The sequence below is a fragment of the Tinamus guttatus genome, unplaced genomic scaffold, assembly GCF_059628265.1.
Source record: "Tinamus guttatus ecotype Peru unplaced genomic scaffold, ASM5962826v1 Tinamus_guttatus_pri_ptg000434l, whole genome shotgun sequence".
In the NCBI taxonomy this organism is placed as follows: Eukaryota; Metazoa; Chordata; class Aves; order Tinamiformes; family Tinamidae; genus Tinamus; species Tinamus guttatus.
The window spans coordinates 2,133,969-2,160,363 of NW_028288968.1; the positions used below are offsets into that span (position 1 = coordinate 2,133,969).

General features: G+C 50.7%; 3 protein-coding genes across 4 annotated transcripts in view; 2 read left to right on the forward strand and 1 right to left on the reverse strand.

Moving 5' to 3' along the window:
- The window catches only part of LOC104567717 (uncharacterized), a 96,259-nt gene extending 92,628 nt beyond the window's left edge, over positions 1 to 3,631 (forward strand). Inside the window, exons 83-85 of the mRNA XM_088531834.1 lie at positions 341 to 412; positions 972 to 1,142; positions 3,441 to 3,631. Of these exons, the coding sequence (XP_088387960.1) occupies positions 341 to 412; positions 972 to 1,142; positions 3,441 to 3,631 (434 nt within the window). The remainder of the gene's footprint in view (positions 1 to 340; positions 413 to 971; positions 1,143 to 3,440) is intronic.
- Positions 3,632 to 12,159: 8,528 nt separating this feature from the next.
- On the forward strand, positions 12,160 to 16,440 carry UCN3 (urocortin 3). The gene is made up of 2 exons (XM_010218107.2): positions 12,160 to 12,517; positions 15,662 to 16,440. Exon 2 carries the CDS (start codon positions 15,671 to 15,673, stop codon positions 16,142 to 16,144), a length of 474 nt encoding a protein of 157 aa, XP_010216409.2. The 5' UTR covers positions 12,160 to 12,517; positions 15,662 to 15,670; the 3' UTR covers positions 16,145 to 16,440.
- A 4,091-nt stretch (positions 16,441 to 20,531) lies between these two features.
- On the reverse strand, positions 20,532 to 23,516 carry LOC148593184 (tubulin alpha chain-like). Of its 2 annotated transcripts, none has more exons than XM_088531811.1 (4): positions 23,503 to 23,516; positions 22,516 to 22,738; positions 22,169 to 22,317; positions 20,532 to 21,509 (listed from the first exon to the last, which is right to left on the reverse strand). In XM_088531811.1, exons 1-4 carry the CDS (start codon positions 23,503 to 23,505, stop codon positions 20,532 to 20,534), a joined length of 1,353 nt encoding a protein of 450 aa, XP_088387937.1. In that variant the 5' UTR covers positions 23,506 to 23,516. The 2 variants fall into 2 exon arrangements, with proteins under 2 accessions (XP_088387937.1, XP_088387938.1); XM_088531812.1 differs by lacking the exon at positions 23,503 to 23,516 and adding an exon at positions 23,418 to 23,448.
- Positions 23,517 to 26,395: the final 2,879 nt, after the last annotated feature.

The following is a 26,395-nucleotide window of genomic DNA, read 5'->3' on the forward strand; positions in this document are numbered from 1 at the left end:
GATTCTGCAATCGGAGGGTTATTACTACCAGATTACAATCGCTTCTGGCTTTTCAAACCTCGCAAATTTGCAGAACTCCAGTCTGACATTTATCTCCAGCAAACAGCCACAGATACTTCCCTTTTCTCTGACTAACACCCAACCTTCTTGGGCTGAGTTGTTTAACACCATTAAGACTTTTATTGCTGCTGATTTCCCCCCCATACCAATTGTTCTGTGACATTTATTAAGAACTTGTTAGGCCGCGGAAAGCCATGTAAGGCCCCAACAATCAATATTTAAATGACGGCTAATTTATTTGCGTGCCCTCATTACTCATGATTTTCATTTGCTTCCTCAGCAGCTTCCAGTGATAAGAAGATAATGGATCCCTCTCAGCACGAGCGCCACAAAGCCCGCAGTCAATTACCAGGTGAAATGTGCTGAATTAAATGACATTTAGGGAAGTCATTCCTGGGTAGGAAGGGCATTTTTGCATTGAGATCAAGGGGATGTGGTGGTGAAAGAGTTACATGAGCCAGGCGATAGAGTCTAAATCTCAGCTTTGTGCTCTTTATCGTAGCTTTAATGTAGCTGTTCTCTGGGAAGGACTCATCTGGGACTGATCTGGTGGAGAATGGTCTCATCCCATGTCAGTCAGTGGCAAAATATGCAGCAAGAGGCTCCCATGGCCAACACTCCTGCATGCTGCAAAGACCTTCCAGGAGCCAGAGGATTAAGTAGCCCCTCCAAGGCTCTGAGACCACAGTGATGGGCACCCCATGGGGACTTGGTGGGGTGGAGCCACAAGCAACCTTGTGCTTGTCCCATCTTTGGCTCCTACTGGGTTGGGTGGTTCCGCCTTCACTATGTGAGTCTCCTTGCATCAAGTGCCTTAATGTGGATAGCTGGGAGCTCCAGTGGCCTGACCAGGGGACCAGGAAAGAGCCAGGGTGACAGCGCAAGTGTTGGGTGCATCTGTGTCCTTGCAGCCTCCTGCCTGCAGCCGATGGACGAGGGCTCCTGCCAGCGATACGTGCTGCTCTGGTATTACCACCCGGAGGCAGATACCTGCCGGCCCTTCGTGTTTGGGGGATGCCGAGGGAACAGCAACCGTTTTGAAACCAAATGGAAGTGCGAGCAGCAGTGTAAAATGGCAGCAGGTAAGAGAGCCCAACCCTCCTCTTCCTCCAGCCTTTCCATATTTCTCCATATGGAAGTACACGCATTCTTTGGCTTGCATGGGGCAGCAGGGTATCACACATGTGGGACTAGGTGAGGAAGACAAGAAGTGGAAGCAAAAAAAACCCTCATCCATTTCCCAGCATCTTTGGAAGCAGTAGGGGTCATGAGGAGGCCCAAGGAAAGTCCTTGTTCACTGTGAACTTCTGGTGAGGGCAATGCAATAAATGCTGGTACCATGCCAAGGAAAGCAAGAGTGCTTGGGGCTGATTTACCCAAAGGGACTTCTCCAGAACGGGCTGCACACCTCTTATGGCTTTTAACATTTGCAGCTTCCCTGGGCAATCCGCTAACCTCCTGCGGATTCCTCCATCCCTTCCTCCAAGGGAGACCATTGCTCACTGAAGGGGTGCCTGTAGTTTGTAGTGTCTTTGCACCCTGGTCCCCCTCAGCACCCTTTGGGAGCTCCTCAATGCCTCTCCCTTGGACTCCTCTGACAACAAGCGTGACGACAGGTGGATCTGTGAGAGCAACAGATGAGCAGGGTCCACGTGGGACCAGGGCTGCAGCTACTGGGCCCTTCTGGTTTGCATGCCTTGGTTTCTGTCACCTCATGCCACATGCATGTGACAGGTGGATCTCAAACGAGGCCACCAGCAAGAGCTGATAGTGGGGCAGAGACACACTGTACTGGGAATGGTACGGTTGGACTTGATGATCTTACAGTTGGACTTAGTGATCTCAAAGGTCTTTTCCAACCATAATGATTCTAATAATGATTCTATGAACGGGCAAACACTTGACAGGGCTTGGGAGAGGAAGGAGTTGAAAATGAGATCCTTGGTGCTGGGCACTCAACACCCTTAAATCTTGTCATGTCTGAGGTGAGGCCAGTAGATGAGGAAGTTTTCAGTTAGGGTCCAGGATTCCATAGAAATTATGGCCAGCTTCAGAGCGCCCACCATGACCTCCAACAGAAACACTTTGGGGGGCTGAGGATTGCAGTGACTCAGGGGCTGGTGCCCTCTGAACCCCAAACTCCTTTGTTCAAATGTTTCTCTCATCTCTGCAGCCACCAGGGACTCCAGGCAGCGTCCGAAGCCCATGGAGCAGCACTGATCCAGATCAACCAGTGAGCAGTCCACAGAACATCCTGCCCACAGACCCAGGCCTCATCCAAGGGGTCACCGGACAAGGCTCGTTCTTGGAAGCACATCTGGGCTTCCATTCATGGTGTCAGTCTGCACAGCTCATCCTCCTCTCCGGAGGAAGCTTGGCCATTCACATCAGGGGAAATCAGCTCCTGCTGCTGCTGGCTCTGACAGTAATGTAAACATCACTGCTGCTGGGCATCATGTCAGCTGCCACTGATACAAGCTTTCCTAGAAGGAAACCTCTGGACCATAGGAGAAAATGATTTGTTCTCCAGAAAAAAAAAAAAAATCTAATGCGGTTCATTTGCTCTGTCTTTGAAGGCATTTAAGAAAGAGAAGGAAGCTAAAGGTGGAGATATGAGTCTCAGCTTGGGTTTCTTTCACAGTTTTTGTATCTGATTGGCTGGCGTTTAGACTCACCCCTGGAATATATAAGGTTAATACTGTTGCACTGGGTGCCCTGCTCTGCTCAAACCTTTCTGATAAGCCACGGACTTTGCACAGCCCAGGTTCTTGCTCTGCAAGTGTGACGGCCATGCAAATGTTCCTTTGCTCTTAGCTTGGTTTAGGACACACAGTGCCACTCTGGAGGGCAAAAATGCTCTTAGAGGAGCAAAGGTTGCTTTGGTCCTTCACTATCCAGGAATGAGGTTTTGTTTGCCCCTGTGCAGCCCTTCCAGCTGGCTCTCTAGTCTCTTCCTCTCACTCCCCTCTGCAAGGAGTTTGCATCACTTCTTGGGGAACCTGCTGGCCAGCTGAGCTGGTGAGATAAGTGCCCACATCTGGTGTATCTCCAGCTGTTTATCTGCTCTCCCTTTGTGGGGACAAACAGACACTGCTGAGCAAGACTCATCCCAAACCAGGCCAGCCGTACTGTGCCCTAGAAGTGTCCATTCCTTCTCCCTAGCCATAACGGGTGCTTGGAGCTAGCCCAGATTGGGACAACCCATCTGAATCGTTGTGACATGGGACACACAATCCCACTGCAGCGGGGACAGGACCTCCCAACCCTCTGCAGTATGGGAGGTCCAGGAGGACACCAAAGTTGGAGCCAATCTCCAGCACTGATGTTGTTTTCTCTCTTCCCTTGCTTCTGAGAACCAGACAGAGCAGCTGCGCTTGCAGGATTCAGATCGAGGAGCTGCCAGAAACACCGCGAGGACATCTCAGAGATTGGGCAAACCAGAGAACACAAAGAGGTGACAGATGTTGGTTCTGTGCGTGACGACTGTGATTACGAAAAGAAAACAAACCGGTATGATAAGAGGGAGGTGTCTGACTTCTCAGGAAAGCGGAAATTTTTCAGAGGATCATGACCACGCTACTCGGCCCATAAAACTACTGTGCAAAGCCAACTGACACCTATCCCTGAGTTTATTTTGTAAAATTAAAGTGTGTTAATGCTGTGTTGTATAATTCTAGTGATACACTCACTTGGCACCAGTAACTCTTTGAGAAAGATAGAGAGAAAGTGGTTGGGAATTTCCATTGCCTTGTGTCAAACAGGACAGATTGGTAGAGATCCAGCCCATGGCAGAAGTTCCGTGTCTAAAAATGATACCTGTCAGGTGAGATGTGGGTTCCTAACCTGCTCCGTCACAGGGGCTGCCCTGTGCACAAAGTCCCGTATGTGTGAAGCCCCAAGGTCTTATCAGCCCCTTCCACTCACCAGTCCAATGCCTGATGTGTGATCAGTAGGGCTGATTCAATATAGAGCATCCTCCACAGCATCCCCCCATAAACACTCCAAGATTTCTATAAACCGAGCCGTTCTTCGAGCCCATATAGACAATAAATGTGTTCATTAAAGAATTTGCATTGCATTGTGTCTTCAAGGATTGCACTGGGAATTTATTTTCTTCCTCCGAACAAATGTAATGGGAATTTAATGGTTAAATGGAGGGTTGTGGTGGGGTAAGATGGGCAAGGGAGACTGTTAGGAAATTATCAGCAAAATGTTATTAAAAGTCTGATTGCAAATACACTCTGTTGAGGCTGAGTTCTGATTTCCCTGGCCAAAGAGTGTCACTACCCACACTCAGTTGCCCAGGAGGCTTCATCATTGCTTTGGCAGCACAAGACCAGGAGGTGACAGAGGACCCTAGAAGGCCAAGACATGCTCCTGTCCTTGAAATTAACCCTCTTATGGGGTCATGCCCTTCATGTTTCCACCAACCAAACCAAGTGAACCCATGTCATCTCCTGCTGGGGATCAGTGAGTGGGATGGCCAAACCTTGATGGCCTAGTGGCCAAACCCATCAGCTATTAGAGCATCCCAACCCCCAGTTAACAAGGGTTAGGGCAAGGGTTAGCCCAAAACAGAGAAAGCTCTGCAGGACAGATGTTTTCTGGTAGAAACTACTGCTGGCCTTGCCTTGGTGTCCAAAGGATTGCTTCCAGCTCTTATTTGCAGACTGTTGTTCTCCATCTCTCTCATGTTGGTAGCATAGAGAGAAGCAGGACAACCCTGGACCATAATGTCCCAGGCTCCGAGAAGGGATTCAGCAGAATTTTTTGGCTTTTTATCCCCACAGCCATTTTTTTAAAAATCTTAGAAAAGATGGAATTTTGTAAACTGACCCATTTTGCAAATGCTGGAAATGAAACAAGTGCCATTTTCCGAATGACATTTGAATCCTCTCTTTTTCAAAATGATGTTTAATATCAAAACGTATTTTCAGCCAGAAAAGCATTCAGGTGTCACATCATAGCAAGAAAAATATTCTCTCAGAAAAGAAACAAAATGTTCCCAAGTGAGCAAAACATTTGTTCTGGCCTCATCCAAAAGAAAGGTCTCTGCATTTTCAGGTGAGGCCACAACATCGCCAAATGGGCTTTTTTTTTTTTTTTGCCTGGCAGCAGACAAAAACCCAAGTTTTCACACCTACATTGGGTGCCAACATGATAGCAGGGAGGTGAGGCCCCATCAACACATCATGGAACCAGGGCTAGGATTCACATCGGTTCAAGATGTCCTGGAGAAACCAAGTTGGCCATGAGATGGTGCCAGGTCTGTGAGATATCTCTGGAGCTTTAGGGCATCTCAGACGATGCTCAGGTCCATGTGCAAGGGTCAAGCCCAACTCACACAGAGATACATAACTCCCAGCACTGAACCCCAGCTCTTCTGTCAGCCCAGGACAGCAGAGGCCATCCAGGAGACCAAAGCATTTGCAACCAGAAAGAAAAGACTTTGTTCATAAACTGTGCTGAAAAAAGAAAAAGAAAATCACCATTAAAAATAAAACAGAGGCCTACTGGAGCAAATGACCTGCTGGTTCATTTATCACCAAAACTCTCTAAAACTGGGCCAAATCTCTAGCTCGCTGGGAGCTGCCTGAACTCAACTCCTATTTGTAAAGCAGCTGAAAGACTCAAGCAATGAAAACCAATATTGTGGATAAGTCTGTAAAATCAAACTGTTTGCTCCCTTGCTAGGTGTATTAAATGCAGCTTGAATTTCCCATCACTGTTTCTGGGAGCTTGGGTATAATGGGGAATTGATAACTTGATTTTTTTTTTTTAATAAATCTAGCCTTAAATGCTTGCTATTGATTTACCATCTAAACTGCTTTTGGCAGGGCCAAAATATTACCGGAATGGATCCTTGGCGTTTCCTTGGAAATGTCATGTCATGCTAATTGAGTTTCTTGAAATGATTTGATTGCATGATAGGGGGGACTTTCAGGGCAGAGAGATTTGCCAGCAAGCCAGCCACTTTCCAGACCTGGGGAGGTAGCACTGGTGTAAATAAGAAGCCAGAAGATTCCTGAACTCCGTAAGCTGGAGGGAAAAAAAAGGCCTGAATAAGCCAAAACCATCACTGCAAATGGCCAGTTCCAGGGATTTGAAGAGAGAGTGAAAAATGGGGTTTAAAGACAGCTTTAAAAGTCGGTGCAATGGCATTCAAAGGCTTCTAGAAACAAGCTTTAAAACTCCCTACAGTGGAGTTTAAAGGCATATAAAAACAGTTTTAAAAATCTCTAGGGACATTTTGAAGCAGAGGGCAACGGTGGTACCTGACAAAGACGTTTACAATTGCAACCTGACATCGGTGATGTCCCGTTAAGGGAGGAAAGCCTTGAAACCCTTCACTGCAGTGTGACAATCCTGTCCAAACCTCTGTCATTGCTGCCCTGTGCATTAGGGGCAAAACCAAGGCCATTTGCTTCCCCCCACGACTGCCCTAAAAAACATTGCCCCAAAAAGGTGCTCTGACCCACCTGGGGACCATATAAAAGCCCAAGAGAAACCACCAACGTATTTCTTGCATGACTCCCACTGGCCTCAACCAGCTGTTGTAGCCTCATTATTAGGAGCAGTCTCAACCCACGGAGGCAGGAGGAAGGAGATATTTTTACAGTTTGTTCTATGTAATATAAATAGTTTTTATTAGTAGCCTGCAACTAATAGTCAGCCTGCTGACAGGATGAACCTCTTGCAGGCACAGCTCCCGTGTGGATCCAGGTGCAGGACCACAATGCTCTTCCCTTCTCATTTTTCTTGATTTTACGTGATTCCTTCCAAAAGGAAGTGCAAGTCCCATACGCACAAGCATGAGCCATGGGCACGATAAATGCAAACACCTCCTTGGAAAACGGTTTCAGCCCCACTGAATGGGTGAGCAGGGAGCTGGCAATCCCCTCCTTGGCTGCCAATTGATTTTCCCCTCTTCAGTCAGTGACCATGAGCACCAGGTCCAACACAAGGTGATTTTGGTAAGGGTGGCCTCTGGACACCCATTGTTAAAACGAGGGGAGCAAGGACCTGGGGTGGTAGCACACCAAAAAGGGGAGAAGATCCTACATTTTCATGAGCTCAGCCACTCCTGCTGGAAAACCCTGAAATCCAGCATCTCTGGAAAAAAGTGACACCAATAATGGCATTTATCCTTAGGTTAGCCGTGTGTTTTGGGTGGCCATAAATCCCCTGTGGTCCTGCAGCAGCAGCAAGAGGCCTTGGGCCCGAGAAGGTTAAAAAATCATAGCAGCAGAGTAATAATTTGCATTGACTTCCCCCAGAACTCGTCATCATGTCTCTGCTGGAGTCCTACCACCCTGCATGAGGCCTTAGGGCTTTCCAAGCCCTTCAGCACCCACCTTATGAGCTCTGTGTGATGGTGTTGGTCTCCCCAGGGATGCTGTTTCTGGCTGGCCGTTCACCACAGAGCAGGACTTGACCCTCTATTTGGGTCCTCCCATCAAAAACACTTGTCCCGCCCAAAAACCAACGAGCTGCAGAATTTTGGCCTTTTTTTTTAATAATTATTTATTTTTCTTTCTTGCCTAGAAATCAACACCCAGCCCCACTCCTTTCTTCATAACACCCAGCTTTAGCACAGTATGGGCCAACAGCTTTTAAAAAGTCTCACTGCTCTTCAGGAGAAGACTTAACTTTCACAGAATCGAAAATTGTTGCTAAGACATGATTCTCCATGGGATCATGGAGCAGGGAAATGCACCGAGGAAGACTGATAGCGGCACTGCTGCTGTTTGCTGTGGGGCTACAGAATGACCAGAGCTGAGATCACATCAGGCAGTGTGCTGGGGACCACCATGTGGGCCTCTGGCCACCAGCAAATAAGCTGAGTCTTAGTAGTTATTGAAGATGGGATTGGAAGTAAACCAGCAAATCCCCTTTTGGACCTGCATGGAGGTACTGCTGGACCTTTTCAACCTTTTAGACCTGTAGTGTGTCCATGTCTGGCCTGCTCTATGCAATTCTGGCATCAGAAATGGTAAATAGGAGGGCTGCATTTCATATTTACATAGCCTTCCCATGCCAGGCAAAACTTTTTTGCTGGTATTTTGGGTCGGCTTTTTGCTTTCAAGGCTTCCGGTGTGATAGGACAGGAGTGGCTATGCCTTACTTCTCCCAGTGGTGGAATGCTTGTGGTGATGAAACTTTAATAAGATCCTCTTCAGCTGCCCACATTTAGTCTTAAATGATGATTCATGGAAGGAAATTGAGCTCCGTAACAGCGAGAACGGCTGCAGAGGGGTTGGAAGGTGTCCTGCTCCTGGAGAGACAGACGCACATGGGAGACCAGTGAGGACACTCTCAACAAAGCCTGCATTTTTCATAAGTTTGCTAATTTTCAGAGAAACTTCTGGGTAATTGAATCGTGTTTCTCTTAGCTACCAGTAGTGCCATGGTTCCCATGGATGCCCCAAGCTTTCCATAACCTTGCTCACACTCTCCTCTGGGTCATTATGGGCTATTTTATGCCATCACATCTCCAGTTTTGCAGCAAAATCTCCTCTTGGATCGCCTGTAACAGCACAAGGGATCTGCAAGCCGCAGTGCCTAACCAGTGACAGCTTAAGTGTTCTGGTTTGCTTTCAAAGTAGACTGATAGAGATGAACCAGATGGTTTGCCTTCTTTCATCTCTCTTTCTTAGTCACTGCCTACTCTTTCTTATTTTCCTCTAATAAAATCACCACGAAGACGCCATGTCTGGCGGGCGGATTTGCCTCCTGTCGGATGTTCCCCTCCACCAAGGCTTCCCAACAACAGAGCATTTTACTGGCAATAGCCATGGAAACACATCCTATCATTTGCTCTCAGTGCAGGAGATGGAGAGGGTATTCACCACCTGGCCCCAGCAGTGACTTGCTAGATGATGGAAAATGCATTCTCCTCCAAGCTCCAGACTCCTTGTTGGGAAGGCATCACTGTTCCCAAGAGCTGTGCAGTCTGCCCATTTTTATGGGTCATTTGGGCAGTTGGATTGACTTTTGAGGATCATATTGTGGTTATTTTGATTGCTTTTCACCTGCCACCTCTCCAGACCCGAACAGCTCTCAGCCCCGGGCAGGTTTTCAGCCACTGAGATGATGACTCTCCAGGCTGGTTGCCCAAGGAAAGTATTTTATTAAGTATTAAGTCTCCTGCTGTGCAGGCTGCTCCTCAGCCCTGTTCCCCTGAACCTTTGGGATCTTCTGCCTCAAAACTCAGCCAAACAGGGCCATGTTCAACCAAGCAAGCACCATGAAGATGAACCCCTTGGTGTAGGTGCCCAACCATGCTTGTGACCCTCCCATGCAAGAGTGTAACAGCAAGTTCTTCATTGCACTCACCAAGGAACCCAGATGGACGAGGACACCAAGAATCACCCCCTAATGCCCTATAGACCCTCCCAGCCTGAGTGAGCCACTTCCCAACATCCCTGAGTCACCTTGTTGCCGCTATCAGACAGATGGGCCCAGGGCTCTTTTGGGTCTTTCCTCACTGCCCTATTCCCAACCTTCTCCTCCACGTGGAGCATGCACAACCCGTGGGGATATGCTGATGCAATTGCAATGCAGAAGAAACTACTGCTCATCTGTTCTCCCTCCATTACATGCTCTCCTTTCACCGCAGGAGAGGCTTCAATGAGAGAGCACAGCAAGGAGCAGGCTGGTTGCCAAGGTTGAGGAGGCATCACTGGCATGAGTGTGGCTAAACCTTACCCAACCCCAATCTGAGCAGGGCATCGTATCCTTCTGTCCCTGCTTTTCTAAGAAAACCATGGTGAAAAAAATGATGGGTGATCAGATTGTCCTGGCTATATGAGTCCTGGCTCTCCATGAGCAGCAGAGACACATCTGGATTGCATAGCTCATCTTGATAGCAAAGCAAGGATAGCCATGGGCTACCTGGGGAGCAGGCACTTGCCTTGATTGATCTTGACAGTCTGAACATAGCTCAAAAAAGCAGGTCACGATGACCTGAGTCAGAGCACAGGGAGGTGGGGTGAAAGGGGAGCGCTCAAGACATTGCATTTTCAGCACGCAGGAAGCGCAACAGAGTAAGGCCAAGGGCCACTTCTTCAGGGCTTGTGTCACCAGGAATGCTCCAGAAAGGAAATCCAAGTTCGCTTTTCTGGTGGGGAAATCACACTGTGTCCAGCTGTTATATAGAGTGCGCTCAGCGCACTGGGCTGTCCATGGTCTGAGCCCAGCAGGGCTGAAGGGTCTCCTGAGCTTTCTGGACCTCAGCCAAAATCTACATACCTCAGGGAGCAAGAGGGTGCAAAACACATCCCTCTGGAAATGGGGTAGAGCAGAAAGCCCTCACCATCCACCACAGGCATGAAGCCTTCTTCTATGGGGAATCAAACCTGCTTGGTGGGACAACCAAATGAGAGACATGGATGTGCTACCTCTTTCAATGTTGTATTTCTGCTATTAACTCCTGTCTTCTCTGACCCTTGAACTCAAGTGCTTAGCACCACCCAAGTGTATTTTTTAAAAGCTTTTGACACCTTCTACCAAGTGTCAGGCCTTAACCTGTGCTAATGAAGCTAGGTGGTAACAGTGCTGACTTAAGCCCTTCTCACCCCGTGGATGTCAAGGAAAGGCAAGACAGATAACCTGAGAGTGAAAGGAGAGCTGAAGGTTTATGAGAATCAGCACTTGGGTATCTACAATGAGAGCAGGGGGAAATTATCTTTAATGGAGCTCTAACATGGTGCAGGGAGGAGGGAGCATGTTGAAAATAGTTCTCATAATGCTTCCGCACCAGTTGGTTGCAAAGGTGGAGCAGGCATCGCTGGTGTGAATGTAGCTAAACCTTACCCAACCCCAACTCAAGATGAAGGGTTTTCTTAGCTCCAGGAACCGTGCAGCCTTAAGGGAAAGCTCATCCCTTTGCAATAGATAAGTCTGGAGGAGTTTGCTGGAGGGAAAGATGAGAAAGGACTGCAAGCTACGTGGTGATCCTCCAACTTCTGCTGCTAGAGAGTCCCACACCTGGGTAGCTCAGATGGAATTTTCCCACCAAGGTTTTGTACTGGCATCTGCAGTACCTTCCCTTGCCCAGGAATACGACCAGAGAGCCCAGGGATTTGGATAAACAAATCACCTCAGGTTAAGGGAGAGAAATGGAAATTTCAGGTTGGGGGGTGAAAGCCTTGAGGAAAACGAAAAAGTGAGTGAATTGCTGAAGCAGTGGATCCAGACAGGTCTTAGTCAACAGCTGAATGTGATGGAGGGAAAATGCCCTACCCAGCATCGAAGCCAAGGGGGAGCTCCTCGTCACTGCCTCTCAGATCACAACTGGTACCTTCAGAAGATGGGTGGGAAGTTCAAAGGTGCTCATCCAAGAAGATCCAAGACTGTAGCTCTTTTCTTCCAAAGGAGCAGCTGTGACCTTCACTGGCATATGGTCTGAGGTCAAAAACTTCTTCTCATCCCAGCCTGGCACCCAACTCACTGTCACTACTGGATGCTCTCACCTCTTCATGACAGGGTTCAGAGGCATTTCCTCACTTTCCTTAGGAAAGTCCCTCCTCCGGGACAGCAGTCCCTGGCCAGAAGGTGGCACTTCAAGCAGAGACTCAGGTCCACGGGTGTCCCTCCGCAGTGCCGAGCACCCACCACCCTTCATGAGCCAAGATGCTGAAGGCACCATTCAGCCTCAGAGAGGAGCTCAATAGAGCGCTCAGGACCCAGACAAGATCTTGAAGCTGCCAGGAACCACCTGTGGGGACTCTGCTACCGTGTCTTGCAAAAAGGGTTCCCAACTGACCCCTACACTCGACTGACCCCTCAGCTGCAGTTAATGCAACATGGGGTAGACCTGTCCTCTGGTCGGACAGGGGGTCGGGGACTCCGCACCAGCTCAAGGACCCACTGAGATCTGAAAACTGAAGCAAGCATCTCAAAGGGTTGCAATTTTTTTTTACATTTAATATATCCTCACACCAAGTCTCCAGCTTCTAGGGGGAAGCTGTGGGGAGTGTCTATGTGTGTGCAGTCCTGCAAAGTCCCCATGTCGGCGACAACCCTGTTTCTTGGTGAGGCTCTCACCAGCCTGCTCAGCCTGTTGGGTTCAGAGGTCTTTTTCCCCCCTCCTTCTTATTTATTTTTTCAGAATGAGGACAGACACCGCAGCTCCGTGACGTTGCCAGCTCCTTCTGATTTCATTTTAATGAAATCATGTCCAAATGAAGGCTCCACGTCTGGAGTTACGACTTCAACCCCGTGATCACTCATTTTTATATATACACGAGGGAGGGGAAAAGCGTTTCCATAGAAAGAGGAAAAAAAAAAAAGCAAGAAAGAAAAAAAAAAAAAGCATCGCAGCCCTCTTAATAACAATAAAAGAAAAGCAAAGGTACGGAAGTTCGGGGGAACGGTCCTGATGCCTCTCTCCTTGGTGTGAGACAGCCACTCGCAGACGGAGCCTCTTCCCATCCCCATCACCGGAGACTCTCAGGTGAGTGCCTTGCCGGGGCTTCATTCGTTAAGCAACAGCCAGCTTCATCTGCACAAAGTTTAGATATTTCAGTTCTTTTCCTTGGGAGAACAGGGACCACATTTCTACGTGGAAAAAAAATATAGAAAGAAAAGGCAGGATAGGGAAAAGCAATTCAAGATAGTATATTGAGAGCCTTGGGTCCCTCAACGTGACCATTTGGGGAATTGGATCAGGCAGCTGAGGCTAGGTAGTGTGATAAGAGTTTGGAAATGCTCCCGGGAAAGCTAAAAGTGGGGATAAAAAAAAATATTGCTTTAAGGGAGAGGGGAAAATCAAGGCACAGCCCCCTCCCCACCAGCTCTGCTTTGATTCGGGCACCCCTGGGAAGAAGCAAGGCAGTTTGCACCCGCACTAGATGTGCACTAGCAAAGCAGAGGTGGCCTTGGGCAGAAAGAGTTTTAAAAGTCTACAGGTCTTGCCTGCCATTCTGTTTTATTTCAGACTTACTTTTTGATGGGGAAATATATATATATATAAAGTAGCTTAATCTAATGCCTTTGCCATGAAGGAGCCCATGATAAGCAGCAAAGAGTTTTGTCCACCGTGGGCTGGAGGTGCTTCAGCAGTGTGATTTGCTTCTCTCTTTTAAGGCTGAGAGGCAGATTTTCTGCAGCATTTCGGTGTAATGTCTGCAAATTGCCCACGAGCATCCCAGCAATTTCCCCTGGCAGCAAGCAGCACCTGCGGGTCACCCTTCAGTAGCAGGAGCAGATGTAGCTCCAGTCCCTTTGGATCAGCTGCACATCAGTTTTCTTCTCTTCCTGCTTAGGGAGAGGATCAGGGTGACCCAATTCTACCTTTTTCTCCACCTTTTTTTAATTCTTTTTCTTTCTTGGAAGTGGTCTGAAGTCCCCAGTGCCCTGCAACATGCCAGTACATGTTTTTTTGTCATGCAAAAAAAAAAAAAATCACTCTTTTGCTGCATGCTCAGGACAGCCAGCACATAACTCACACTGTGGGCACTGTGCTTCCTTGATGCTTTTCCTTAATTTCTTATTTTCCTTTTCTCCAGCATATCCATCATCTAGCTGAGGACTGGGAAATGCAAAGCTGGGGAGGGATGCAGGATGTGGGATGCAGGATGGGGTTTGCGGGATGCATTCCAGCTGTTTCCCCTCTTTGTGCTTCCACTCTTCTCGCTCAGCCCATGTTTCCCAAGGAGTTTTGCTGGGCAGGAAAGCTCCGTGTCCTGGTCGCAGCACTGGTCGGGTGGTGGCAAAGCAAGCAGGGAGAGTCGCTGCCCGGCACCGGTCTCAGCATCTCCGATCAGTTCCTTTCACTTCGGGCAGCTTCGGGAGCAATTGCTGCTCTGGTGCCAGTAGCTGCAGGGCAGGGGGAGGAAGGATGGCAATTTCTAGGTTCACAGAGGTTGAAATGCATTGGGGATAGAGTTAAGGTGATGGTTCTTAACCAGAGATAGGGCTGGTTTGGAGAGGAGCGAGCCAAAGAAGTGGGAGCTGAGCAGTGCGTGCAACGAGGGGTCCAAGTCCAAGCGACAGCAACGGGCAGAGTTAAGGTGATAGTGATGAGAGCGACCATGACCCAGCAGCAGAAGAGCAGGTGGAGAGTGACAGCTCCTTGGGGAAAAAGGGTTTTGATTTGATTCTGCATCAGCCTGAAGACACCCCCATTGAGCAGCCCCTCATGCAGGTCCTTAGGATCACTCAACCCAACAAGACTCTGCTCCCTGGGTGCAGCGGCTGCAAAGGGACGTGCAGGGATGATCCCAAGTGATGCAGCCAGCCAGGAGGCATCTGCAAGAGCTTCCCTGGAGCTCTCCCCTGTCTCCCACACTCCCATCACCCCAGACAAGGTCCCTGCATCCCTGGACGCTGTCCCCTAGCCCCGGCTTGCCGTGCGATGGACTTGCCACAAGATGGGGCCCGAAGATTGCGAATGCGAGCCCAGGTCCACACACTCTCCTTTGGGTAGTTCCCCCTCGATCTGGCCCTAGGGTTGCTCATCTGAGGGCAAAGAACCTCTGGAAAATTCGGTCTTGAACAGCCCCTTGGAGCAGATGAACAGGTAGACGGAGCGTTGGGCACAAGAGTCATAATCCTGATAAGTAAGAGATAAACCTGAGCACTTTACTCAGTGCTTCCCAGAGCCTGGAAATGGGGAAGTCTGGCAGAGCAGGTTTGCAGCAGACCCCAGGCCCAGGAAGAGCACTTATTCCAAGGTGGGGGGCATAAGGGGCAATACGGCTGTGCCACGAGGTGCCCTGAGAATCCAAGCAGGACTGCCCAGCAGAGCACATCCTTGGGAACACTGTGCCATCAAACAGGTCAGCCTGTCCTATGCCCAGAACAGAGGGGGCTCCTGGACCCTCTCCAAAGCTCCCTGGTCCAAGAGGGAGAAGGGGTGATGTGGGAGGTAAATACATCCCCTGTGTCATGGCACCAGGAGCACTGGGCTCTCCCTGACTCGTGGGCTCCAACTTGATGCAGGACAGGAAGGTGTGGAGGGCATGGAGAGGGGACCAGCCACACTCAAGGGGTGGCAGATTGCCCTGGCAGCTCTGGGGCTGGCTCTACCCCACACCTCGGATATGCCACGTGCACTTTTCAGGCCAGGTTGGGAGAGCGGGTGATTGCAGATGCACAGAGCAGAGAAGCATCTCTGGTGGCCTCAGGGTGACAGGAGAGGAGTTGGAAGGAAACCCTACATTTGCAGCCACGTTTGTGTCAGTAACATCCATGGCTACCCCATGGTGCTATGAGCAAGACAGGCAGGATGAGGGTCAGTGAGAGGAGGACAGGGAGGCTGCCCTGGCAGGGAGGTGTCCAGGTAGGAGAGGTCCTCCTACAGCAGGTAGCTCCATTTGGGCATAAAGGCCAAATCATCTCCTCCACGGAAATGCTCCAACACCCCATTTCCCCATGAGCACCCCAAAATGAGATGTTGTGGGTTGCTCCTGGAGCCCTAGCATGAAAAGGAGGCCCTAGGACACCTCAGTCCCACCAGTCCCATCACCTTCAGTTCTGGGAGGAGCACAGGGAAGACCAGGGTGCTCACAGGGAGGAGGATGATGTCGCTTCACACCAGCCCCAAGGGGCTCTCACGGCCACCTCTGTCCCTCCCTCCCTGTCTCCCACCATGCAGGCCACCAAGATGCCGCACACCAAGGTGCTGCTCCTCCTCGCCCTCCTCTGTGCCGCCGAGACCGGCCGGGCCCTCAAGCTCTACAATGCCGCCTCCATCTTCAGCTGCCTCAACGAGGCCCTCACTGAGGCCCAAAAGGGCCGCCCAGATGAGAATGATCTTCTGGACAAGCGCGGTTTGGACTACCCACCACCAGAGGAGGCATTCGAGGAGGAAGAGGAAGAGGAAGAAGCACTGGAGGAAGAGAAGGAGAAAAGGACGTTCCCGGGGGAAGGCCATTATAAATACGTCTCTCAAGCACAGGTGAAGGGGAAGACGTACCAAAACCGGGCCAAGAGCGACCGCCGCACCAAGGTCACCCTCTCTCTCGACGTCCCCACCAACATCATGAACATCCTCTTCAACATCGCCAAAGCCAAGAACATGAGGGCGAAGGCCGCAGCCAACGCACACCTCATGGCCCAGATCGGGAGGCGAAAGTGACCCAGGAGGGACTCGGAGCAGAAACAGCCACGTGGGGACAGCGGGGCCACCAACCAGCCCCACTCCCACTGGCCAGAGGGGACTGATGGCTGTGTATGATATCAGTGTTGTATATTTTTGACCCAGAGAGCTACCTAACTTTCAGGTGTCTTTTCTTCCTCCTTCTCTCCTTCCCTCTCTCCCCAGTCCTCCTTCACGCCCTGGACATTTCCACACATGGGGAAGAGGCTGGTTTCTGAAACAGGGCAAGGAGATGTGTCGCCTTGGGAAGGTCCCTATTAAAGCTATGATCTCTTGAGGTTTCCAATGCTTTGTTCTCCCATCACCTCCACTGGGTAGTCACTTGGGCCCTGTGGTCTGTTCAAACTTTCCCTCAACCCAGCCGTATGATTCCATCTCTGCCACCACTCAACCTCTGCTCCGTCCCAGCTCCTCCACACAACCTCATGTGTTGAGAAGGAAAAAGAGATATTGGTCAGGAGGACTGGAGAGAAATTTCCCAGTAACTCCCAGGTGAAGGATGCAGGAGACTCTTTAGCTTTTAAAGCCACTTTGCAACCACCCCTTCCCCTACACACCCTTAGCAGTCCCAGCCATGGCCCGGGCAGGGGTCTCATCCACATGGTCCATCACAAGCACGTCCAGGGGGCTGACAACCACAGCCCAAGGTGAGTGTGGAGCTCCAAGCATCACTGGTGCCTCCATGCCGTTGCTTTTCCCCCTTCCCCAGTGGACATCTGTGCAGATTGATGAACTCCAGCTCCCCAGGAACACCTCTTGCCAAGTGATCCGCACACACCCTAATCCTCTCCATCCACTCTCCATCCATGTCCCAGCTCTTTGAGCCCAAAAGCCTGTCCCTTTCCCTTGTGCTACTTGTTCCCTCCTCTATAACCCCTTTCCCTCCCAGTCCAGCCCAAGATGATCTTGGCCCCAAGCCCTGCATAGTAACAGTGGTGGGAGATGGAGAGGATCTTGACTCTTCCTCCCCAGGAGACATTTGCCAAGAGCAAGAAAGGAGCTTATGGCAGCCCCATACAGGTAGGACTTTATAGGGGAATGGTCTCTACTTGAAGAGTTCGTGAAGGGACCCACCAGTCAGCTGCAGGGAAGCAGCTAGAGCACCTCCTCTATGCTCCATGGCTTTCCAAAGAGGGACACCAGAGGAGGCAACATGGCTGATTTCAGTCCTTAACCCAATTCAGGTGGCCAAGGCTTCTAGGTGAGCTGTAGCCCAGGGGCATCACCGGGGTGACCTGAATTTAGCACTATCCATAGACTGGACTTAACACTGAAAGTGGATGTAAAATAAAGCGCCAGGCCCTCCAGCATCCTCCCATCATGTCACACTGCTCCAGCAGGCAACACACCTGCAGGGCCCCTGTGCATTGAGCCCCTCCTGCTTCTGCACCAGGGCAAGGATGGGCCAGGGAGGTCTTTCTAGAGCACCTAGAAATAGCAGCCTGGGTGGGAAGGAGCTGTGTGGTTAATCCTCTCCATTTCCATCCAGGATGGATGGATGGATTGATTATTACAGGTCCCTGCAGAGAGGTTCCTCTGGGACTGGGTAGTGCAGGAGGGAAAGACCTTCTCAAGTCCCTCTCCACACATCCACCCACCTTCCCAGGACCCGACTGGTCACATCATCCCAACCCAAAGCATCCAGCCTGGTCTGGAAGTGGTTTAGAGCACGGGGCTAGCTACAGGGAGCCCCATGGATAGCAAGCAGAGAGAAGCACGCGTGTCAGCTCACATCCAGACAGACAGAGTGGGAAGAGCAAAATCAGACCCATCTGGACACCCAGCCAGATACACACTCATCCCTGTGTGGGTTTGACATTCTGAGAGAGTGTCCCAGGGTCTCAGCGTTTCTAACACACACAGAAATTCCCTGCCACCCAGAGGGGCCTCAGCTGTTTTTCTCCCTGTTTTCCAGGCTGGGAACAGGCCTTTCCCCAGCAGCCAGGAGGATTTGCAGCAACCCTGGTTGTGGCCCAGTGGCCCCTGGTTGTGGCCCAGTGGCCCCATGATGCTACAGGAGGGAAAGCATTTGCTGGCTGCCACTTTTTCAGACAAAGTGAACATCTCAGCCCCATGTTATTGCCTAGAAATCAAAACATCCCATTCCTGGGGCTCACACATGGGTCTTGGTTTCACATCAACTAGTTCAGCCACCTTGAACATCCCTCCAGCATGTACTGGGGTAGTTTCACACCTCCTTATGGACTAAGTGGTGAGGAATTCGGGAGCATTTGCTCTCACACTATCTATATCCAGATCTGCAGGCAGTTCAGTTTTAGGCACTGTCTTGAAGCCAAAAATAAACAAATCTGGCTACTGCAAAGCTGCTCATTTGGCTCTGCTCACAGGAACGCATCCAGCCTGGCTTCCAGCGTGGGCCACCTGGCCCCACTCAGTGCTTGGCTCTCTGGCCCTATTGCAATCCCAGTCAGCAGCATCCACTTGGAGGATGCATCTTGTGTTGGGCGTGGACAAGCCCAAGGGTGTCTGCTGGCTCCAGGCTCTTCCCTGGACAGCCCAGCTGAGCAGGGGACAGCAGATACTAACACAAAAGGAGTGATGAAGAAAGCAGAAATCTTCCCACCCCAGCTGAATCCCCATGGGCAAGTCTGACCCGCATCCCACACCGGCTTTGACAAACCTTTCCAATATGAATACATCTTCCCAGCCTCTGCCAAGCACGATCACAAGCTGCTTGGAGGGGCTGAGATACAGACAAAGGTCACAGGAGCCAGATTTCCTGAGGAAGCTGGACTGAAACATGAGTGCTGAAATATCTATCAGCCACCACCTGGCTTTGGGAGCCAAGTGTGTTGGAAAGGAAGGAGCGGACAGTGATGCTATTTGGAGATTGCATGAGCAGTTCCATAAAAAACATTCACTGATTCAGTCACTCCTGCCATTTCATGCAGAATCCAGGGATGAAACCCAATTCCTTGATATTGCATTCAAGATGAAGGTTCCACTAGGCAGTCATGAGTAGATACACAGGACCCAGTCATGCTAGCTCCACTCTTTACCTTCTTCCACTGCTGGGTCCCATCCAGTTTCCTCCTAATCCTTCACCAGGGCAGACAGGTTTTCCCTGGCCTCCAGGAATTGTATCTTCCTTCTCCTCCACATAACAACCCACAAAAGCCCCCTTCTCACACCTTGTGGCAAACTGGAGATACCCCCAAGGCAGCAGGTCCAAGGTCTCTGAACACCATTCCAGGATTTAGGAGGTCCTAAACCCATCTTGAAGAGAAAGATCCCAAAGGAGAAGATACAGGCAGCATAACTCAATAGGCATTGACAATCTAGCTAGAAAGAAACCCTGCTATGCAACAAGAAGCCCACATTTGAATCTGTGAGATCTTGGCTACCCAACTTCCAGCTCAGACAGCAAACAGGATTGCCCCACCTCAAATACTCTGTTCAGTTTTGGGCGCCTCACTACAAGAAAGATATTGAGGTCCCAGAGCATGTCCAAAGTAGGACAACAAAGCCAGGGAATGAGCTAGAGCACAGACCTGGGGAAAAGCAGTTGAGAGAGGTGGGATAATTTTGTGTGGAGAAAAGGAGACTCAAGAGAGACTTTATCACTCTTTAGAACTACGTGAAAGAAGGTAGTAGTGAGGAAGGGGTCAGTCCCTTCTCCAGAAGGGCTACCAAGAGGACAAGAAGCCTCAAGTTGAGCCAGGGGACACCTCACTCAAAGTGACCTCCTCATGCAAGGCTTTTGGACTTGATTTTCCCAAAATCCCTTCCAACCTCAAGGGTTCTGTGGTGCCCTGCCTGCTCAAAATTGACCTGTTAGGGACCAGAACAGCATCCAACTCAAACCAGACAAGCCCCTGCACAGACAACGTTTCTGTCACAACAATAGGGCTGCTTTGGGATCCTCAGTGTTGGGCTAGCAAGTAGCTTATATTCATCAGTGCTTACTCATCCCCTAAGAGAACATTTGAAATGCAAGAAACAGCCTAGATTAAAGCCAGGGAACTCAGAGCAAAAAGAGAATCTTTATTCAAATACAAGAGATAGTTGCATAGAACGGTACCAGTACATTTCTAATTGAAGAGGTGCTCTTGGCAGGCACCAGGAACCTCTTCCCAAGCAGAAGATGACCGCAACCCAAAGCCAGGCACTTAGTCAGCTTCACTCTTGAATATACAGCAGTGTGAAAGCTCAGGACACACACGCTACAGAAGTGCATTAGGAGCACATAGACTATGCAAGCAGAAAAGGAGTAGTAGGTCAAAGAGTAGTGTCGCAATTCAGGACAATCCTGTGGCACCTCCAGGCACTTGGGACCAGTTGAGTCAGATGACAGAGTTTCTATTTGATCTGAGCTTTAACTTCTTCAAAAAGAGACACAAGTTTGCTAGTACTCATCATCAGTCTCCTCTTCACAATCAGCCGAGTCCCTGCCAACCTCCTCATAATCCTTCTCCAGAGCTGCCAGGTCTTCCCTGGCCTCCGAAAACTCCCCCTCCTCCATGCCCTCCCCCACGTACCAGTGCACGAAGGCCCTCTTGGCGTACATCAGGTCAAACTTGTGGTCCAGGCGGGCCCAGGCCTCCGCGATGGCCGTCGTGTTGCTCAGCATGCACACAGCTCGCTGCACCTTGGCCAGGTCTCCCCCGGGCACCACTGTGGGCGGCTGGTAGTTGATGCCCACCTTGAAGCCCGTGGGGCACCAGTCCACAAACTGGATGGAGCGACGCGTCTTGATGGCCGCGATGGCCGCGTTCACGTCCTTGGGCACCACGTCGCCGCGGTACAGCAGGCAGCAGGCCATGTACTTGCCCCGGCGCGGGTCGCATTTCACCATCTGGTTGGAGAACTCAAAGCAAGCATTGGTGATCTCCGGCACCGACAGCTGCTCGTGGTAGGCTTTCTCCGACGAGATGATGGGAGCATAGGTGGTGAGCGGGAAGTGTATCCGTGGGTAAGGCACCAGGTTGGTCTGGAACTCAGTCAGGTCGACATTCAAAGCACCGTCAAATCTCAGCGAGGCAGTGATGGAAGACACTATCTGCCCAATGAGCCTGTTGAGGCTGGTGTAGGTGGGACGCTCTATGTCCAGGTTGCGGTTGCAGATGTCATAGATGGCCTCGTTGTCCACCATGAAGGAGCAGTCCGAGTGCTCCAGGGTGGTGTGGGTGGTGAGGATGGAGTTGTAGGGCTCCACCACAGCTGTGGAGACCTGGGGAGCTGGATACACAGAGAACTCCAGCTTGGACTTCTTGCTGTACTCCACAGAGAGCCGCTCCATGAGGAGGGAGGTGAAGCCAGAGCCTGTGCCTCCCCCAAAGCTATGGAAGACCAGGAACCCTTGGAGACCATCACACTGGTCAGTCTGCAGCACCAAGGAAAGAGTCAGAAAACCAAGTTATTGACGTGACTCCAGTCTCACTGCACTTTTTAACCTCAAATGAGGCCTAAGGGCTGGGCTTCCCCATCAGCTTTAAGACCACACTGCTCTACTGCTCATATGCACCCTCCACTGCTCACCTGGCACTTTCTGTTAGACAGAGACAGAAACCTGGCACCTCTTAGAGACCTTGGTTTTAGCAGGAGAGAGGCCTGGGGACAGTTTGGCCTAGATGGCTTCTAGTATAATGAGCTGAGAACAGGAAAAGCTGTAAGGCCACTAAGAGGATATATCCAGAGCAAGACTCCTGGTGCTGGTATAACACTTCCAGATGTCTGTGTGCATGGAAAGCTTGTACTCCAAGGCCAAATGCATGGACATGAGACACCCAAGAGGAGACAACAGCCCAAAACTGGGAGGCCACATCACTGAGTTGAAACCAGGCACTTTAGGCACCCCTTTTCCCTCAAGTCCCAACCAGCAAGTTACTCCCCTCCCACCATGGCCATCCCATCCTGTTGTCCCAGCATTGACACACTCAACCCAGGAGACTTCCATGCAGCTGTGCCTATGCTGCCTCGCTCCATGGCCATGGAAGCCACCACCACAGAGCATTAGGAGCAAAGCCTCACGTGTGTTGTTACCATTTTACGAGCCCTCTCAGCAACAGAGTCAATGATCTCCTTCCCAATGGTGTAGTGGCCTCGGGCATAGTTGTTGGCAGCATCTTCCTTGCCACTGATGAGCTGTTCCGGGTGGAAGAGCGTGCGGTAGCTACCAGTCCTGATCTCATCTGCAAGAGGTTGGAAGCTCATGAGTGCCCTGGGCAGATCCACCACCACCTGCCAAGAGGCTTGCCCTCATTTGGGGAAATGCCCTTTCCCAGCAAAGCCAGCAACCTCCCCCACAGCTCTCAGAGCCAGCGCTGACATACGAGGCCCGAAAGCTTAGGGAGCTCCAACAAGAGGCCTGCACACCTTTCATGCCTTACCAATGACCGTGGGCTCCAGGTCCACAAATATTGCTCTGGGCACATGCTTCCCTGAGCCACTCTCACTGAAGAAGGTCCCAAAGGAAGAGTCTGCTGGCCCTGCAGAAGCCTCAGAGGAGATGGTGCCATCTGGCCTGATCCCATGCTCCAAACAATACAATTCCCAGCACGAATTGCCCATCTGCACTCCAGCTTGGCCAATGTGGACAGAAATACACTCCCTCTGCAAGGGGATGGCAGACACAAGGATGTTAGGAGAATGCCCACACCAGCACCTGAGGCTTTGCTGATGGAGAACACGGCAGACAGCACAGGAGCTCCCAGGCCACAGGACAAGAGCAGCATTTGCACAGCTCAGTGACAACAGGGACACTTCCTCCAGAGCAGGCACCCAGGAGCTGCAGAACTAGCAACAAGGGAGACTGCAACTTGCCTGAGGGGCTGATGCTTATGGCAAGGCAGGTGCAGAGGGACACACAGTGCAGGAGGTCCCCCTGCACCCCTTGGCTACCCTTGCCCTGCTCTGCAGGGCTGCTGCCAGCACAGCCTGCAAGGCAGATCAGCAAGACCAGGCACCACGAGCAGGAGAGGCTGCTCACGCTGCTCCTGCTCTGCCAGCCCTGCCTTGGTATCAGAGATGACCAGCAAGACCTTCTAAGGAAACTTTGCAGGACACAAGAGGCAGGTCTGGAAGTGCTTCAGCCTTTGCAATAGCTTACTCCTCCCCAGGCCAAGAAAAGCTGCTGGGCACCACACTTGCAAGCCCAGAGCAAGATCCCAAGCTCCCACCAGCACCCATTTTCCACCCCAAGACATCTTTCTTCAGACCTTACATACTTCTCAGCTCATTACTTCTTCCTCACCAAGCTGGAAGAAACAGAAAAATCTACCTCTAGCCTCACCCTCCTGCTGAGCTGCAAAGGACCAGCCAGAGCAGCTAAAGCTACTCAGAGAGAAAGCCCTCCTCAAGCCCCAACACCTCCTCACCATGATGGGGAACCACCTGAGCTCCTCACTGAAACCTCACCTCCTTCTCAGGGCATTTTATAGCAGGAGAGCTGGTCTCACCATTAAAGGGGCAGTGTGACCTCCTGCTGGCTCCTGCCCTTTTCTCCTGTGCACACCTGATAGCCAAGTCCTCTGAAGTTTCTGCTCTTAAAGAGGTAGCAATTTGGGGCAACCAACATACCTAGAAGAAATTGCTCCTAGAGGTCAGTTGGGTTGGGGTTTTTTTGTCTTTCAACCCCATACTTCAACCCCATACCTGTTAAACCATGTCCCTAAGAGCCTCATCTACACGTTTCCTGGACGCTACCAGGGATGATGACACCACCACTTCTCTCGGCAGCCTGTTCCAATTCATCACCACTTTTTCTGTATAGAATTTTTTCCTGATGTCTAACGTGAACTTTCCCTGGCTCAGCTTGACACCATTTCTTCTTAACCTATCAGTAGATATTTTTGGAGAAGAATTGACCCCTGCCTCACTACAACCTCCTTTCAGGTAGTTGTGGAGAGTGATAAGGTCTTCTCTGAGCGTTCTCCTCTCCAGACTAAATAATCTTGTAAATGGTCGTCACATAGACAAATCTGCAGTTGTCTGGGATGACCTGATTTCCAGAACAGAATAAGGAGCAGGGGAGAGTGTCACGTCAGGAAGGTTTCTATTAAATCTGTGATCTCTTGAGGCTTCCAATGCTTTGTTCTCCCATCACTTCCACTGGCTATTCGCTTGGATCCAGCTGGGCATTGTGGCCTGTCCAAAGTTTCCCTCAACCCAGCTATATGTTCCACCAACTTCTGCTCTGTCCCATCTCCCCACACAACCTCATGTGTTGGGAATGGAAAAGAAATATTGGTCAGAAAGACTGCAGAGAGACTTCCCAGTTCCTCCTGGGGGAAGGAGACCCTTCAGATTTAAAGCCACCTTGCAACCACCCCTTTCCCTACACATCCTTGGCAGTCTCAGCCAGCTCAGCTTTACCCGTGACCCAAGCAGGGATCACATCCACATGATCCATCACAAGCAGGTCCAGGGTGGTCCAGCCCTGATGACTGCAAAGAAGGCTTAAAAATAACCTCATCTTAAAGAAAACCCCTCAAAATAACCCAGATACTCCCTCAAGAAAAAAATTGAAGCTATTTTCCTGTTTTTACAGCAATTAATATTAGACACGCAGTGCCGTATTAGTGATTAAATGCCAAAGAAACCTCCAACCCTACACATCTTCAGGAGCAATTCCCTCTGAATTGCATGTTGATTACCCCATATTGCTACCTCTCTAGGAGCAGAAACTTCAGAGGACTTGGCTATCAGGTGTGCACAGGAGAAAAGGGCAGGAGCCAGCAGGAGGTCACACTGCCCCTTTAATGGTGAGACCAGCTCTCCTGCTATAAAATGCCCTGAGAAGGAGGTGAGGTTTCAGTGAGGAGCTCAGGTGGTTCCCCATCATGGTGAGGAGGTGTTGGGGCTTGAGGAGGGCTTTCTCTCTGAGTAACTTTAGCTGCTCTGGCTGGTCCTTTGCAGCTCAGCAGGAGGGTGAGGCTAGAGGTAGATTTTCTGTTTCTTCCAGCTTGGTGAGGAAGAAGTAATGAGCTGAGAAGTATGTAAGGTCTGAAGAAAGATGTCTTGGGGTGGAAAATGGGTGCTGGTGGGAGCTTAGGATCTTGCTCTGGGCTTGCAAGTGTGGTGCCCAGCAGCTTTTCTTGGCCTGGGGAGGAGTAAGCTATTGCAAAGGCTGAAGCACTTCCAGACCTGCCTCTTGTGTCCTGCAAAGTTTCCTTAGAAGGTCTTGCTGGTCATCTCTGATACCAAGGCAGGGCTGGGGTTTCTCCTCCTCTGCTTACAGCAGCTAGTTCATCAGGCCTGTGGCCCTGGGGTAGGGGGTTTGTTAAGGATGTCCTTGGGCTGCTTCTTGAGTAGGAAGAGGAATGTTTGGTGGTTAGTGTAGAGCTGATATGCCAAATGGCCCCTGTGTGGGGCAGGACCTTCTGCTTTGGTGTAGGATGTTGCCTTATGTTTGTGTGTGTGATTGGAGTGGCTGTGTTGGGTGTCTAGTGTGGTGTCCTGCCCAGGGGACTAGGGCAGAATAAGCCTTGGCTGAGCATATGAGACTCTTAGCTTAAATGTTCTGCAGGTGAGAGCTTCCTAAATGACTAGAGGAAAAAGTCACTTTCAACTCTTGGTTGATATCTCCTAGTCCAGTCTCTCTTTGAGTCCTGAAGTCTCATTTCAGCAGTCTCTTGATTCAAGGCATAGCTAAGCTGTTGCCTTCCTGAGACAAGGGGTCTCCTCCTCTGGTTCCACCCTAGTAGCTCCATGGGACAATGGCTGGCTCCCATATGGAGCATGTGAATGAGCAGGCTCTGTGTGTTCTTGCTTGTAGCCTCTCTAACAGTCTCCAGCTGGCTGTTCCTGCTCTTGGTGTAGGCAGAGAGGAGGCAAAAAGCTGACTTTGTTGCTCAGTCCCTCCCTGCCCATGTAAGAGCCCCAGAGGAACCACCTGGGAGGGCTTGGTGTGTCCTGCCTCCTGCCCAAGGCAGGGCTGGCAGAGCAGGAGCAGCGTGAGCAGCCTCTCCTGCTCGTGGTGCCTGGTCTTGCTGATCTGCCTTGCAGGCTGTGCTGGCAGCAGCCCTGCAGAGCAGGGCAAGGGTAGCCAAGGGGTGCAGGGGGACCTCCTGCCCTGTGTGTCCCTCTGCACCTGCCTTGCCATAAGCATCAGCCCCTCAGGCAAGTTGCAGTCTCCCTTGTTGCTAGTTCTGCAGCTCCTGGGTGCCTGCTCTGGGAGAAGTGTCCCTGTTGTCACTGAGCTGTGCAAATGCTGCTCTTGTCCTGTGGCCTGGGAGCTCCTGTGCTGTCTGCCGTGTTCTCCATCAGCAA